At 31.4% G+C, this 14,610-nt stretch overlaps 5 protein-coding genes across 5 annotated transcripts; 4 read left to right on the forward strand and 1 right to left on the reverse strand.

Moving 5' to 3' along the window:
• Positions 1-3,267: 3,267 nt before the first annotated feature.
• TBLA0A00990 (Gti1/Pac2 family protein) lies at positions 3,268-5,589 on the forward strand (the record flags this gene model as incomplete). Its single annotated transcript, XM_004177370.1, has 1 exon — positions 3,268-5,589. One exon carries the CDS (start codon positions 3,268-3,270, stop codon positions 5,587-5,589), a length of 2,322 nt encoding a protein of 773 aa, XP_004177418.1.
• A 1,079-nt stretch (positions 5,590-6,668) lies between these two features.
• On the forward strand, positions 6,669-7,796 carry YIA6 (NAD+ transporter; the record flags this gene model as incomplete). The annotated part of the gene is made up of 1 exon (XM_004177371.1): positions 6,669-7,796. One exon carries the CDS (start codon positions 6,669-6,671, stop codon positions 7,794-7,796), a length of 1,128 nt encoding a protein of 375 aa, XP_004177419.1.
• Positions 7,797-8,375: 579 nt separating this feature from the next.
• EPS1 (protein disulfide isomerase EPS1) lies at positions 8,376-10,463 on the forward strand (the record flags this gene model as incomplete). The annotated part of the gene is made up of 1 exon (XM_004177372.1): positions 8,376-10,463. The coding sequence occupies one exon, from the start codon at positions 8,376-8,378 to the stop codon at positions 10,461-10,463; it is 2,088 nt and encodes a 695-aa protein (XP_004177420.1).
• A 323-nt stretch (positions 10,464-10,786) lies between these two features.
• BET1 (Bet1p) lies at positions 10,787-11,320 on the reverse strand (the record flags this gene model as incomplete). Its single annotated transcript, XM_004177373.1, has 2 exons — positions 10,787-11,195; positions 11,298-11,320. The coding sequence occupies 2 exons, from the start codon at positions 11,318-11,320 to the stop codon at positions 10,787-10,789; spliced, it is 432 nt and encodes a 143-aa protein (XP_004177421.1).
• A 761-nt stretch (positions 11,321-12,081) lies between these two features.
• Positions 12,082-12,906, forward strand: CFD1 (iron-sulfur cluster assembly protein CFD1; the record flags this gene model as incomplete). Its single annotated transcript, XM_004177374.1, has 1 exon — positions 12,082-12,906. The coding sequence occupies one exon, from the start codon at positions 12,082-12,084 to the stop codon at positions 12,904-12,906; it is 825 nt and encodes a 274-aa protein (XP_004177422.1).
• Positions 12,907-14,610: the final 1,704 nt, after the last annotated feature.

The following is a 14,610-nucleotide window of genomic DNA, read 5'->3' on the forward strand; positions in this document are numbered from 1 at the left end:
ATTAGCATATACGGATACTAGTTACAAATATAGAAGTCTTTTTTTAGATTTTTTTTTTTCTGTTTTCAAATGAGGCACTCTACTCGATATATGAGTTATCCTGTTTGATGAGTAAGTTGTTTTGATACCGAGACTTTAAGGAATTTTGAGGAATCATATCCTTTTCAGGAAATTTTTCGAAATGGAGTGCGTAGATTACGAAAACGAATTTTCCTGTAAAAAGAAGCGCAAGCTATTAAAAAGAGAGAAGAAAGAAAAGAAAATTGGAATGAAATTCTTTTAGGAAATGAAAACGTAAGCAAAAGACGTATTTTTAGGAGCCTATGCATACCACTTTCGACCTAATTATTTTAATAAATAAGGTTTATTAATCCACTATTCAATAATTTCGGTGGAATGTCTTCGTACACTAAGAAAATGGCGGATAAATAAGCCTGTGTAAACCACACACATGCAAGACTTTATCCCAATTTTGGTAGCTTAAAATATTTCAAGTAAAATTGTAGAAACGAGTAGAAGATAAAGATAATAAAAGTTACTATGGCAATTTTGTCATGTTCCATAGATTTAAAATTGAAAAAATATGGAAAAGAAAGAAAGAAAGAAGAAGAAAAAAAAAAGGCATGACGAAGAAAAGCACGGAGCAAATAATGTCAGGGAACTCTCTTTTAATATTTCTTTGTGATTACCAGAGGGGAAAAAAGATTATGGCCGAAAACATAAAGTCACTAGACCTTTTTTTTTGTCAAGCATTCTAAAAGACATATTATCATAAGGAGAATATGGTCTACTATAATAGCTTATTTCAAGATTCTAGATCTCAACAACTTACGAGTAAAATCTTGTAGCGCGTAGTATTCGTCTGTTGTGAGCATGATCTCTTACATCTGCACAAATCGCCTAATAAAAATGTCCTGATCTGTATGTCTCAAAACATAGAGGTAGAAAAACCTTGCGCATGATATTAGCGTGTTTTAGTTTCCATACGGTTGAAAACACTTTATGGATTTGATCACTGATTTAGGTTTGTATGTAGAGAAAAGTCTTACTACTCAATACATCGTCGAACATTAATTTACGGATTTCAAGGTCAGCTCGCTTCTTTCAGGTATTTTTCTTCAACTCGCAGATTATGAGTGTATGATTTATTTGGCTTAGTTTGGTATTTCTCTGTTTGTGTTTTTATTTTTTCTCATTATTATTGTTATTATTATTATTATTATTATTATTATTATTATTAATTTTTTTTTTTTGCATTTTATTGCCGTCGTTTCATTCTTCTTTGCCTATTAGGAATATTAGCCAAGAATATCATCATAATAGGTATTTCTATTTCCAACAAACTTCTTACTTCAAAATTTTAAATTAAATAATTAGCCATTGGAATAATTGACTTCAAAAAAAAGAAAAAGAAAAACGAACAAGTTATTATTTCATTCTCTCTCCAGAGCTTTCTGCGATGTCCGGAATAATCCTATGTGTGACAATATTATCCGTTCCAGGTGCATTCTGCTTAGCTTCCATATACGCTACTTAGGAGTACGCTACTTTGATAGGTAACTTATCAGCATTATCTAACCAATGACATTTAAATCACAGAACCCAAATGACGAAGCAGGCTGATAATAATATAGTGGAATGAATGATATATTCCAAAAGTATTATGCTTCCCATTGTCCGTACAATGACTTCTTCTGGCACGATACATTTAATATCTTCTGAGTAGCAGTAATTCTGACATTTAGCTAACTTTTTCCCAACTGGGCTTGCGCCTATTTTTTGGTCTACTTATTTACTTTTATTTTGGGATGTTTGACATATTTGTCTCCAGGTTCCTCTGGGCAAATGGTTTTTTTTTAATTTGCAATGTGCTTTTCTTTCTTTTAAACAATTTTACCAATACAATCCGAGCTATATTATTTCTTGGCTTTTTTTTAATTAACCTTGTTTTCTACAATAATTTCTAACTAGGTTTCGCATTTTTTTTTTTATTATTGAACTTTCTCCAAGAATATTTCGTAGCAGAAATAACTGTATTGATAATCCTAATCTTACTCAAAACCTTCAAATTCTTTTTGGCATTGGGATTGTGGCTCTTTTCAATCAAGGTTTACGATATTTCCTGTAGTCGTTATGTTAATGTCAAAAGAGTAATGTTTTCATATTTATAATTATTATTATTATTGATATTTGTTTTAGGTACGTACCTCAATCATTTATACAGTAATTTCTAACAACACAGCGTGTTACTTTTCTTAACTAAAAATACACCAATTGCTGATAACATATTTTCCACGCGATTTGTCTTGAATATCTTTAAATCCTTCATTCTCTTAGATACTGTAATGGTTTTGACTTTGTAAGCTCAAGCTAATTAGTTAAACTTCCTATTTCTTTTGCTTATTTCAGTTATCAACCTCAAGGTATTTACTCTCTTAGGTAAAAATCTCCAATCTGAACAATGTTTTCCGATTCTATGGATCTTTCATGTTCTTACATGCTAATACCTTTAATAGTCAATATTCCTTCTCCGCATAGCCCAATTGCTTACAGTTTAAACTACTTTTTTGTTTTGACTCTCAATCGTGAAATAGTTTATTTTGTTACTAACTACAATCATTCCTTTGCAACTGACTAACTGCTAAGTGCATTTAAAATCTTACTTTTGTTATCTGGAACGTTCAGGGAACCCTTTGTTCTAAAACTTTGTTACTTCTTTCGTGGATCGTGCTCGTCATTAATAATTCTTTGTCTATTTCCTCCTTTCTTTATTGATCAATAAATTCATAAACAAATTATCGTAAACTTCGTCCAAAAACTTTGTTCCTATTGAATTTTTCTTTCTTTCTGATACATATAACTACTCTATTTCACTGCTGATTTTTTTCTTTATCCTTCATTTCTTTCACAATTTACTTTCTCAATTCTACTCCTTTCCTAGAAGTTGACATCATATTAATCTTAATCTAATTATACCTTTATTTTTATTTTTACTTTTAAATGTATAATCTGTCTACAATCATCTTTGAACCTTATATTTAGATTACTAACTTTGGATTTTTACTCTCATAATCCTTCAAATCGCTATAATATCATTTATTCATCATTAAGCAAAATAAAAAATAAAAAAATAAAAATAAAATAAACTCTCTCTTCCTAGAATTAATAATAGATCTATCTTATCATAATATAATTATCTTTTTTTTTCTTTTTTTTCTTACAACCACTTACATTTCTAACTAGTTATCCTTCAATTTAGTATTTCAAATGGAATTAAAGCCTACTTTTAATGGCCATATCAGAGACGAATATGACGCTCTTTTAGTTTTCCAAGCAACTCTAAATGGGCAATTGAGTCATATCCCAAGAAGACCATATGAAATGGAAAGGTCAAACCTAATCACATCAGGTAGCATATTTGTCTTCTTTGAAAATTTATCTGGTATAAAGAGATGGACTGATGGTATATCATGGTCTCCATCTAGAATCTCAGGTAAATTTTTAATATACAAAGAATTAAACAAATATTATAACCCAAATCTTTTATTAAATAATAAACCCCGTAACCAACCAAATGGTATACCGTCTAATACTCAATCATTCAACTCTCCAATGGAGAATGCTATGTCAGTATCTAATATTGCTGATAGTGATAGAAATAATCAAAATTCAAATTATCGAGTTGGTCAGTTATCTAATAATAATGACAGAAAGGATAATATTTTGCCAACAACTATTTCAAATACTTCTAATAAAAATTCAGAAAGTGATGAGCTACCATCCTTAAACAATACAAACACAAAGGAATCCGAAGTTGTGGAGCCAGATGCTAATTCAAAAAATGCACAAAATGATTCCAAATATACTTTCAAATATACAGGATTTGTTAAAAAAACTATGTCGATCAAGGTAAGAGATACATCTTTTGATGGATCATTACAAACGCTACATTTGATATCTTATTATAATATTGATGATGTAAAATTTAACAGACTTGTGGAACCAAAGAATGCTACCTCATTAAAAGATATTCAAATATCGCGAGAGTTATTAGATTCTGTTGATATTGATGTCACACCAAACAATTTAAATGCTAATGCAACAATTCCAGAGTCAGTAATTTCTGCAATATATTCTAATAACCAGCAATCTAACATACGATCTTTCTACGGTCAAAATGGTCAGATAGGACAAGTTTTGCCACATTTCCAATCTGAAATGGCTACTTCTAATGGAAATATGGTTCTTAACTCACATATAGTGGAGAATAACACCTTTGGCCAAAATAATATTATTATAAACCCTACTCAACCCAGTACAGTTTACTCTCATCCTCAAAATTATCCATTTATGAGGCCCTCTACACTTCAACAAGCCTCATTGAACAGTGATTCAAAGCAATTACAAAGCAGTATTACTAATCCTTCTTTATTTATGCTTCAATCCCATGCTCCACCAACAAGTCAGACACAACCATTACAACAGCAACAGCAACAGCAACAAGTTTATTTTAATGACAATGATGCTAGTAATAATTCCAGTTACATACCTCCACTATTGAAACAAAATATTATTTCATCAAGAAGTTCTTCCTTCTCATCAAAGTCAGGATTATCAGGCATATATGGCCAATCTCAAGTTGGTGGATCTTCTTCCTCATCTTCTTCCTCCAATTCTAATAATTCAATATCATCTAGTTCAAGCGCCATGTCTTCCACTTCATTTTCAGGCACACCTCAAAGGGCGTCCCCAATAATTGGTAATGTAGGCTCAGGTAGAATTCAATCTGATAGCACCTCTAGCAGAGGTGGAAGTTCCCATTTTTCACATAATTACTCAAGATCTCAAAGGCAACAACCATATCATTCACCATTTTTATCTCATCATTCTAATTCCCTAGATATAAAGCCAACTAGTAATCTAATATCTTCAACGCAAACCATTCACCATTCTGTTCAACCTACTTTTGCTGGTAGTAACTTCAATCAAGTACCTGCAAATCAATTACAGTCAAATACAGTTGGCAAACCAAATATCAATAATTTCACAACAGATGACAAAGCTATATTAAATAACAATCAAGAAAAGCCAAAGCTTCCTCCTCCTGCTCTTCAAAATTTGTCACAGCCTAGATCTTCTTCTGCAACTAATCTTCCTCCACATATTCCACCTTTAAAAAAACTTCGAATGCAAGCATCTCCATCCGACCAGGTTGAAAATAATGCCAACAACAATCTAGTAGCTCCTTCTTCCTCATCTTCTGCATATGTTTTCAATGGAAGTGCAGCAAATAGTACTCCTCGTTATGATATTTCCAACTCTAAAAATTTGCCTATGCCAAAAGGTCCAACCTTTCAAGGGTCCCCCATTTTAAATAAGAATATCAATGGCTATGCAACAACTGGAAGCGGAGTGACAAGTATGCCGGCGTTTGCTTATAACGGGACTGATCAAGCCAGCATGATGGCAAATTGTACAAGCATGCCAACTGGTTCAGAGGGCGCTGGGTCTTCTAAACAAGTACCTACTATGAGGAGCATTAGCTCAGTTGTAACAACAGAAAATGAAGAGATTAAGGCTGAGATATAATTTGATTATATTGCTGGCAAATATAATTAATTACGTAACTATCTATTCTCACAGCTTCGTTAGAAGTCTTTATACATTCTACTCCACGTTTGATATTACATATTTTAAGCCAAATACCTCAATTTTACAACTTATAAAGACCACAATTGTATTTTTAAAATGTAAATAATATTTAACGTATATAAATAATCTCAAGCGAACAATTAGTGTTGCCTTTGATGATTGGCCTAAAGAAAAACATTTTGTATAGATGCAATAGATATCCACACAGTCGTGAAGGACATTATTTTCCACAATCTTGAAATTCTTATCTGTGGATGACTCTCCTCAGTCTTATCTATTAGGAAATGGTGGGAAATAATATTTACTAGTCAGATAGGGAGAATAGTCACAAAAAATTGAATTTTTCTTGACAAAATATAAAGCAAGGTCCGAAACCTCGAAAATCGATGATGACATGAGCCGAAGGAGAAAATAGAGGTCTCGCTTTAAAATAAAAATAAAAAAATGTACTTATGATAGAAAAAGATTTTAAGCAGATCAATGTTGATGGTAGCACAAGACCTTATCTAGTTCTATACTCATTACCCTTCGAAAATTACAATATCTAGTGGCTATTTGTATTTAATCTGCCCGGCATAATAGACAGTCTGTTCCTCTTTCTTTAGATTCTGATTGGTTCATACTCTACTCCCAAAGTATTCAAGAATCCTTCACATACAATATTCTGTATTAATATTAGTAGCTCTGTCACTCAAACAGAGCCCTCTTATTCATTTAACGACACACTCTACTTGGTGGGGTCACTCGATCTGTGAATATCTGGACAACGCAAAGCGTACTTTTTTATCCCTTTTTTGGCCAATATAGAAATAGTTGAAATATAAAATATATATAACAACTTGTTTGTTGTTGTTGTTGTTATTGTTGTTGTTTATTAACTATTAACGGCTAAATATAGGATTTTGGGCAATACTAAGCGTCATATTATCAAAGTCCTGTAAATTTCTCAAAAACAGCTTATTGATTTAAAATTAGCTCTATCCACCTTGATACTGGCCTCACCTAATCAGTAGGCGATGGATCAAAATGCAAAACTGAGAGATAAATCAATAGGTAACTCTAGGAGTTCAAGCAATACAGAGATTATTTGCCCAGATGGTAGTTCACCATTATCTTCGACAGATATCATCGAACCTAGGGAGAGTAATGAAATCCAAGTACAGCATACTAATCTGCATGAAATATATAACTCTCAAACTAAATATCAATTAAAATCTTCACATCAATCGAAAATAATAGCATTTTCTGGTGCGTTGGCGGGGTTCTTATCAGGAATTGCAGTATGTCCCTTGGATGTAGCCAAGACAAGACTTCAAGCACAGGGCTTACAAGTAACGAACCTTGAAAATAAATATTATCATGGCTTAATTAACACCTTAAGGACCATTGTGTATGATGAAGGCATACGTGGGATTTACAAAGGGTTGACTCCGATTATTTTGGGTTATTTTCCAACATGGATGATATATTTTTCAGTGTATGAACGGTGCAAAAAATTTTATCCGATATACTTCAATAATAATGACTTCATTTCCAACTCATTCTCTGCTATATCTGCAGGAACAGTATCCACTATTGCAACTAATCCAATATGGGTAGTAAAGACAAGATTAATGTTACAAACTCATATTGCAAGAACACGTACCCACTATAAGGGAACGCTCGATGCTTTCGTTACAATATACCAACAAGAAGGTATACGAGCTCTGTACGCTGGCTTAATTCCATCATTTTTAGGTCTTTTCCACGTTGCAATTCATTTCCCAGTATTTGAACAATTAAAAGAGAAGTTTAATTGTTATGAAAAAAAATTAATTCCAAATACAAGTGAATATGAATATTCAATTAATTTAGAAAGATTGATTATGGCTTCCTGCATTTCTAAAATGATGGCATCATCCATAACTTACCCACATGAAATACTGCGAACTAGGATGCAACTCAAATCGGATCTACCAAATTCGTTACAACGCCGTATTATCCCATTAATAAAAACCATATATATACAAGAAGGTTTAAGAGGCTTTTATTCGGGATTTACTACAAATCTCGTTAGAACTGTACCGGCATCCGCCATTACTATGGTTTCTTTCGAGTACTTTCGTTCAGTGCTTACTGCCTTAGATAATACTTTAGAGCACTAGTAGCTTCAATTTAGAACTACTTTGATAGATCTCATATTTGTCTCTTAACAGACTTAATAATAGACAATTTCCTATTTTTAATAATACGGCACCTCCCGCCCACCCTGCACTCTTCTATAATATTACGTCATTATTAGCATTTGTATTATTAATGCTGCTTTTATTACAATTTTCATTCATATATATCTGTACATATATCACTATAAATATTCATTTATACTCATATTTTTTCGTATTTGCCTGTTTACATTCTCTGTCAAATCAACTATGTATATCTATAGCTCAAATAGGATAACATATACTCTACTTTTTCCATGATTTTATTATTGCGTTTTAGTCGCTCTACGCGAGATCTAATAATAAACAGATTTTTCTATAGAAAATGAAAACTACAATATGGCTACCATACCCCTCCGACGCCAGAGATTAATGCATATTATTACTATTATTTTTTGAAATATTAAAAGGTACCAGTATTTATTTGTAATTATTTGTAAAATTTCAATATAATATCATTTGGATAAGTTTAAAGAGTAATCATAGGTTGCCTGTTAATTAAGGCAATTAAATCACGAAAAAATGAAACTATTGACACTTCTTTACTCAATCATTTTACTAGGATTCTCCTTAGCTGAAAATGACGAGGAGAATTCTGAGCCACTTCCTCCACCTCTAACTGCTGAGAATTTTGAAGAAACACTCAAAACTGGTTTACATATCGTTGAGTTTTTTAGTCCTTATTGCTCGCATTGTAAGCAGTTGGCTCCAATCTGGAAGGATACTTGGAACGCATTTCACAAGGAAGGGGAAAGTTTAAACATTACTTTTTCACAAGTTGACTGCATTGCTAGTGGTGATCTCTGCTCAAAAGAAGAAATCACTTCTTATCCTACTATAAAACTTTACAGCAAAAATGGCTTTATTAAAGACTATCCAGACGAGCATGGTTACGAAAGGACCAAAGAAGATTTCATTAAATTTGCTCGTGAATCTGTTTTCGAGAATCCTGATTTTGATGTTTTGCAGTTAGAAGGTGATAGTGAATATATAACTAATTTGGAAATGATTAGTTTACTATCTGGTTTGGAAGATTTGCCCTATCTAGTTTCATTCTGGCCAACCCACAAACTAAAGAAGATGACAGACGAAGTAGAATATAAATATTGTAAGGATTGTGAACCTTTCCAAGAAACTTGGATGAAAATTACTAAAGAACTTTTACCAAAGGGTATTTTAACCGCTCATTTTAATTGTGAGGAATATCCAAAAATTTGTTCTGAAATTGGTTTCCCAGAGCTCGCAGAAGTTCCAGAAATTCCTGCAGGTAGAGGTCCAAGAATTGCATTATTTTTGCCAGATAAAGACCATAATAACCTATTTGTTTATCGTAAAAAGTTCACTCATGTGGTTGAAGATTATGTAGATTTCGCTATACGAACTTATAAAAATAGTATGCTTCCAACTTTTTCACCTTCAAGAATATTTGAAATCATATCTAAAGATAATAAACTAGAACACAATGGTGCAACCAATAATAAAGTACATGTTGTATTTGCCTATAATAAAGAAACTGTCGTTGATGAAGATTTCCATATATTAGAATACTTAATCGAACCGCTGTCTCTAATTCCGAACCTTTATTTGTATAAAACAGAAGATGATTTAATGTTTGCTAGTCGTGAAGGTTTCCGTGCATTTTATAATAATTTAGAAACTGATATGGAGGGAAATAAGATTGAGCCTAACGAAGAATATTTCATGATGGCATCCATGACTCAATATCCTACATTTTATTTGTTTAGAGAAGGAGATAGGATTCCACACGTTTACCATGGATATTCTTCAACAGAAATGAGAGATTATAATCAAATTATGCATTGGGTTTATGGAAACTCATACCCTTATGTGGAAGAAATAGACTACAGGAGGTTTGAAGAGAAGATGAATTTTAGAAATGATGAATATAGTTACATGTTACTTCAGTTTGTTGATATGTCAAATGATGAAAAATTAAGAGAAAGCTCAGAGAATCTTAATAATCTTGTAAAAGCATCATTAAATCATGAAGCTAAAAGAATCGAAGCTATTATGAAAGAAATTGATCGGAAGAGAGATAAAAAAGTTCATTTAGTTCAAAAATTGAAAGATCAAAATGCGGAAATAAAAAAAATAAATGCTGTCAGAAATAGTGAAATTACTCATGAGAATAATAAAAAAACGTTGATAACATATATTGACCTTTCCAAACATGATTATTTCACGATCAATACTGGTCTAGACAGAACTAATCACCAGTTTGAAATTGGTGATGTTGTCATACTTGATAAGAAAAGACGTAAATATTATACTCTGGATATTACTGGTGAGCAACTAACGAGTAAAAATAAAGATATGGTCGAAAAGACATTGACAGCTTTAAACTTACCAAAAATGACTGAGTTTAAACTACTTGATAAAGGACATTATCTAAAATCGAACGTAAATTATGACATAAATTACTTTCTTTCTATTCCTCACATCCATTGGTATATCGCATGTGTTGCATTTGTGGTAATTACAGTTTATTTCAAAAATAAATCCACAGTTGTAAAAAGATATTCACGTGGTCGCTATTCTAATTTGAATCAAGCTCCACCATCTCCACGTAAGGGCGAATTCCAAGACTAATGACTAAAAAACTCAAAACTTTTAATATATTTATATGTGTTTATTTTTCTTTTTTTTTATTTTTAGAACATTAATGCTCTAAGATACCTTTCCTTTAATAGCCTTTCGCATATTTTTTAGATGACTTTCCTTAATATTAGCACATCAAAATTTTTTCAACAAGATTGATTTGTAAAAAAGAATTAACAAAGATTAGGATAGATACACAGACGTTTATATGCTCTATATAGTGTACAAAAATTTTATGCATTCTGCAAAATGTTTCTGCAAAATGTTTCTGCGTTCTACAAAAATCATGCGATTTGATAAATGCTTATTAAAGATTATGTTATCCAAACCCAGAAAAAACATAATATAATTATCAGAAAGAATATAAGCCAAAACTTCAAAGGTGTTCTTGATCTTTTTGCCATATCCATCATATCACTAAAGGTATTTTTCAGCTTGGATGAGGTGCTTTCAAAGGTTTCTCCTAAATTATCTAATGCGCCATTGCTTGATCTAATTTCATTACCTAAATCCATAGATAATTGCTTTAAACCTCGCAATCTATCAGCCATGGCAGACATTGCATTACTATTAGATTCTTCTAATTGTGACTCAAGTCTTGTCACAGTATCCCGAGAGTAGGTGAATGACGGTTTATTCTCGTATGCAGAGGTTGGTGGCTCATTAAATCCAAACAATTGAGTACGCTCACTCTCTCTCCTATGAAGGCTTGATCCTGTCAGTCTGTTGTTAAGCAATTTTAAGTGAGGGTTATGATATTTAAAAAGTTAGTATAAATTCATCCGGTATAATATAGTTTTTTCTGATGATATTGAATTGGCATACCTGTTATTATTATTAGAACCCATTTTCTAAATCTGTTGGAAGAGTTAAGTTAATTTTTTCTATCGTTTCCGAAATAGTACTAAACTTACCAAAGCTTACACCATTTATTGATTCCTTAGCAAGTGCCAGTTTTCTTATTGTAGGTTTTGTCAAGATTTCCGTTGTGGAGATATTATGCTTTGTTATTTTAATTCGGCTTCACAGTTATAGTGAAATTCGGTATTCTATTATGATAAATTGTCGTTTAACAATAACTCAATATATGGCAAAACCGAACAATTTAATAGGTCAAAAACCATTAAGGTGTACTATATAATATATTTTAATAAGAAAAGTAAACTGTTTGGAAGCATGTCTATTAATTCAAAATATTTTTCTAGGCTAAAATGAAATGAAGAATTTCCTCAAAATGAAAATAACATATATCCATAATAATGGATATCACATATTAACACAACCACAAAAGTATAAATGAGACGTATGCATGTAAGGCTAACTCTTATTGAATTATCCTCAAATATCTCAAATCTTAAAATATTTTGTGTTATTTTTTTTATTTACAGTTAAAAATATTGACGAAATTTCTTAGTTTGAATGAAAGAGTCGGACTTCATTTTATTAGTAATGAGACCCGAATATGATAGATATGAATTGAAATTATTTTATGATTAAAAAATGATGAACATCGATATTATGTTAACTCTTAGTACCTAGGTAAAAAAGATCACTCCATTACTTCAATAGATTACTGACTTTCAGATAATATATTTGTAAAATAATTAAAATGGATGAGAACGAAGATGGTCCTGCACCAGCTTTAGCAAAAATAAAGCACATTATTCTGGTGTTATCAGGAAAAGGTGGTGTAGGTAAGAGTTCAGTAACTACGCAAACGGCCTTGTCGTTAGTAAGTATGGGCTACAATGTAGGCGTTTTGGATATAGATTTAACAGGCCCATCACTACCAAGGATGTTTGGAATCGAAGATAAGTCTATTTTACAAGGACCTGCTGGCTGGCTGCCAGTTGAAGTCAAGACAAATAGAGAAACTGGTTCTCTAAAAGTTATATCGTTAGGGTTTCTACTTGATCATCGTGGTAACAGTGTAGTCTGGCGAGGCCCCAAAAAGACGGCTATGATAAAACAATTTATTAATGATGTATATTGGGGTGAGTTAGACTATTTATTGATCGATACTCCACCAGGTACTTCCGATGAACATATATCTATAGCAGAACAACTTCGATTTTCAAGACCAGATGGTGGAATTATTGTTACTACTCCACAAGGAGTAGCAACGGCAGATGTCAGAAAAGAGATAAATTTTTGTAAAAAAATTGAATTGAAGATATTGGGTGTTGTCGAAAATATGTCAGGATTTATCTGTCCATATTGTGCAGAATGTACAAACATCTTTTCTAGTGGTGGTGGTGAGAAGTTAGCCAAGCAATTTGATGTACCATATTTAGGCAATATCCCAATTGACCCAACTTTTGTCGATATGATTGAAAACCAATCAACAACAAATGAAACTCTTGTCCAATCATATGAGAATTCTTCCCTATATGATATTTACCAAGGTATTCTGAAAAAAGTGATCACGATATAATTTTTCCAATATCTAGGATAATAGTGGATATCCTGTACCATTCTATAATATAAATCAGATAAATCTTCATTTTTGATAGTTATTTTTGTATGTTAATTAATTAGTAATTATATGTTTGTATACTAACTTCCAAAATTATTTTTATCTGCTTGGCGCAGCTTACGAATCCTTTCATACTTAATATAATATTTCTGTCTTAATAATGAAATTAATAATGAAATCATGTATACAGATCTATATATTGTATAACTGGAATATGTAAAATAAACAATTCTACATTTATTTCAAATGAATATTCTCTGTGGGTTTTGATTTTTATAATGTATTGCAAGCCAATAAATCAAGATTTGATAGGTAATGAAATAAAAATTGAAAATAGTAAGGCCTCACTATATAGTTATATGTTAATCAGATCAAAAAGTCAAGTTGCATGGTTTGAATAGTTTATGTTCCTATTATTTATGATCAATAGCATTCAGTAAGTGTGTTCATCATATAGTCTTAGTTATTATACCAACTTAAAGTTAAAATATTTTTTGCCTATTGTGATAATAAAAAAGCATGTTAGTAGTTCTTTAAAACATAAATATTTGAAATATAACCACAATCGAAATACAAATACCAGAGAATTTGATGTACATTAGTCTATTTTCATCAAGCTTTATGTCCGGTGGAACAAGGTATTGTTGATTGATTTATTTAAATCCAGTCTGAAATTGTCAGAGCTGTGGCATTATGTGTCATAAGTTGTGGGTTTGTGTTAATAGCTAATAAAGCATGAATTTAGTCGTAATTGTAGCTTTATACAACAACTAATAAAAACTTAATATAGTGAATAATCCAACATGCATTAAGCATACGTGGCCTTATTAGTAAAAACACCCAGGTAGTAATATTACGGAGGCATTAGGATGTGATAGATTCCATTTTAATATGAGACCACCAATTCGTTGATGGTGAATCTGTCCATTTTTTGAAGTATAAATTACCACAAAAATATCCCAAAAGTTTGTAACTGTTCATTGTATATCCTGTATATATTATATATTCCCTTTCGAAAGAAGTTAGGAGATTTTTTCTTATACTAATAATATAATAATTATTCAAACAGATTACTTAACTAAGATTTAAACTATGAGCAACAATATTTTGAACAGTTCGACCACTGGTAATTATTCTATTCTATCATTGAATTACTTTATTTATAAGAAGTATAAGAAGTATACAATCATCGGCAAGTAGACTAGTCTTAAATCAATCTCAGATCATCAACCTACTCTACTATTTTATTATATCACTTCTTAGATTTCAATCTATTCATATAAAATTGTTAGGTATTTATAATCTTTATACATAAAAGAGTAGATATACTATTTAGGAATAAAACAGTATAACGTGAATATACGTTATTAATAAAAACCCCAATTAGATAATTAGTTGGCACCAAATGGAGTATATCATGTAACCACTACAGGATATACTAACTATGAGAGACGTACAACGCTTGTGAGGTCAATTAGGTGAAAAAGTTTCATCTAGAGACGACAATGACTTGACTTCTCTTGCTCAAAAACAATATATAAATTACCAGCCTTCGCTCGACATCTAATTCTTGCATATTATGCATTTTTGTATACTGTTTATTCCTGCTCAAAAGGATAAGAGGTTTCTATGTTATAAAATACTTACAAAAAAAAGAATTAT

The sequence above is a fragment of the Henningerozyma blattae genome, chromosome 1 (genome assembly GCF_000315915.1).
Source record: "Henningerozyma blattae CBS 6284 chromosome 1, complete genome".
NCBI lineage: Eukaryota > Fungi > Ascomycota > Saccharomycetes > Saccharomycetales > Saccharomycetaceae > Henningerozyma > Henningerozyma blattae.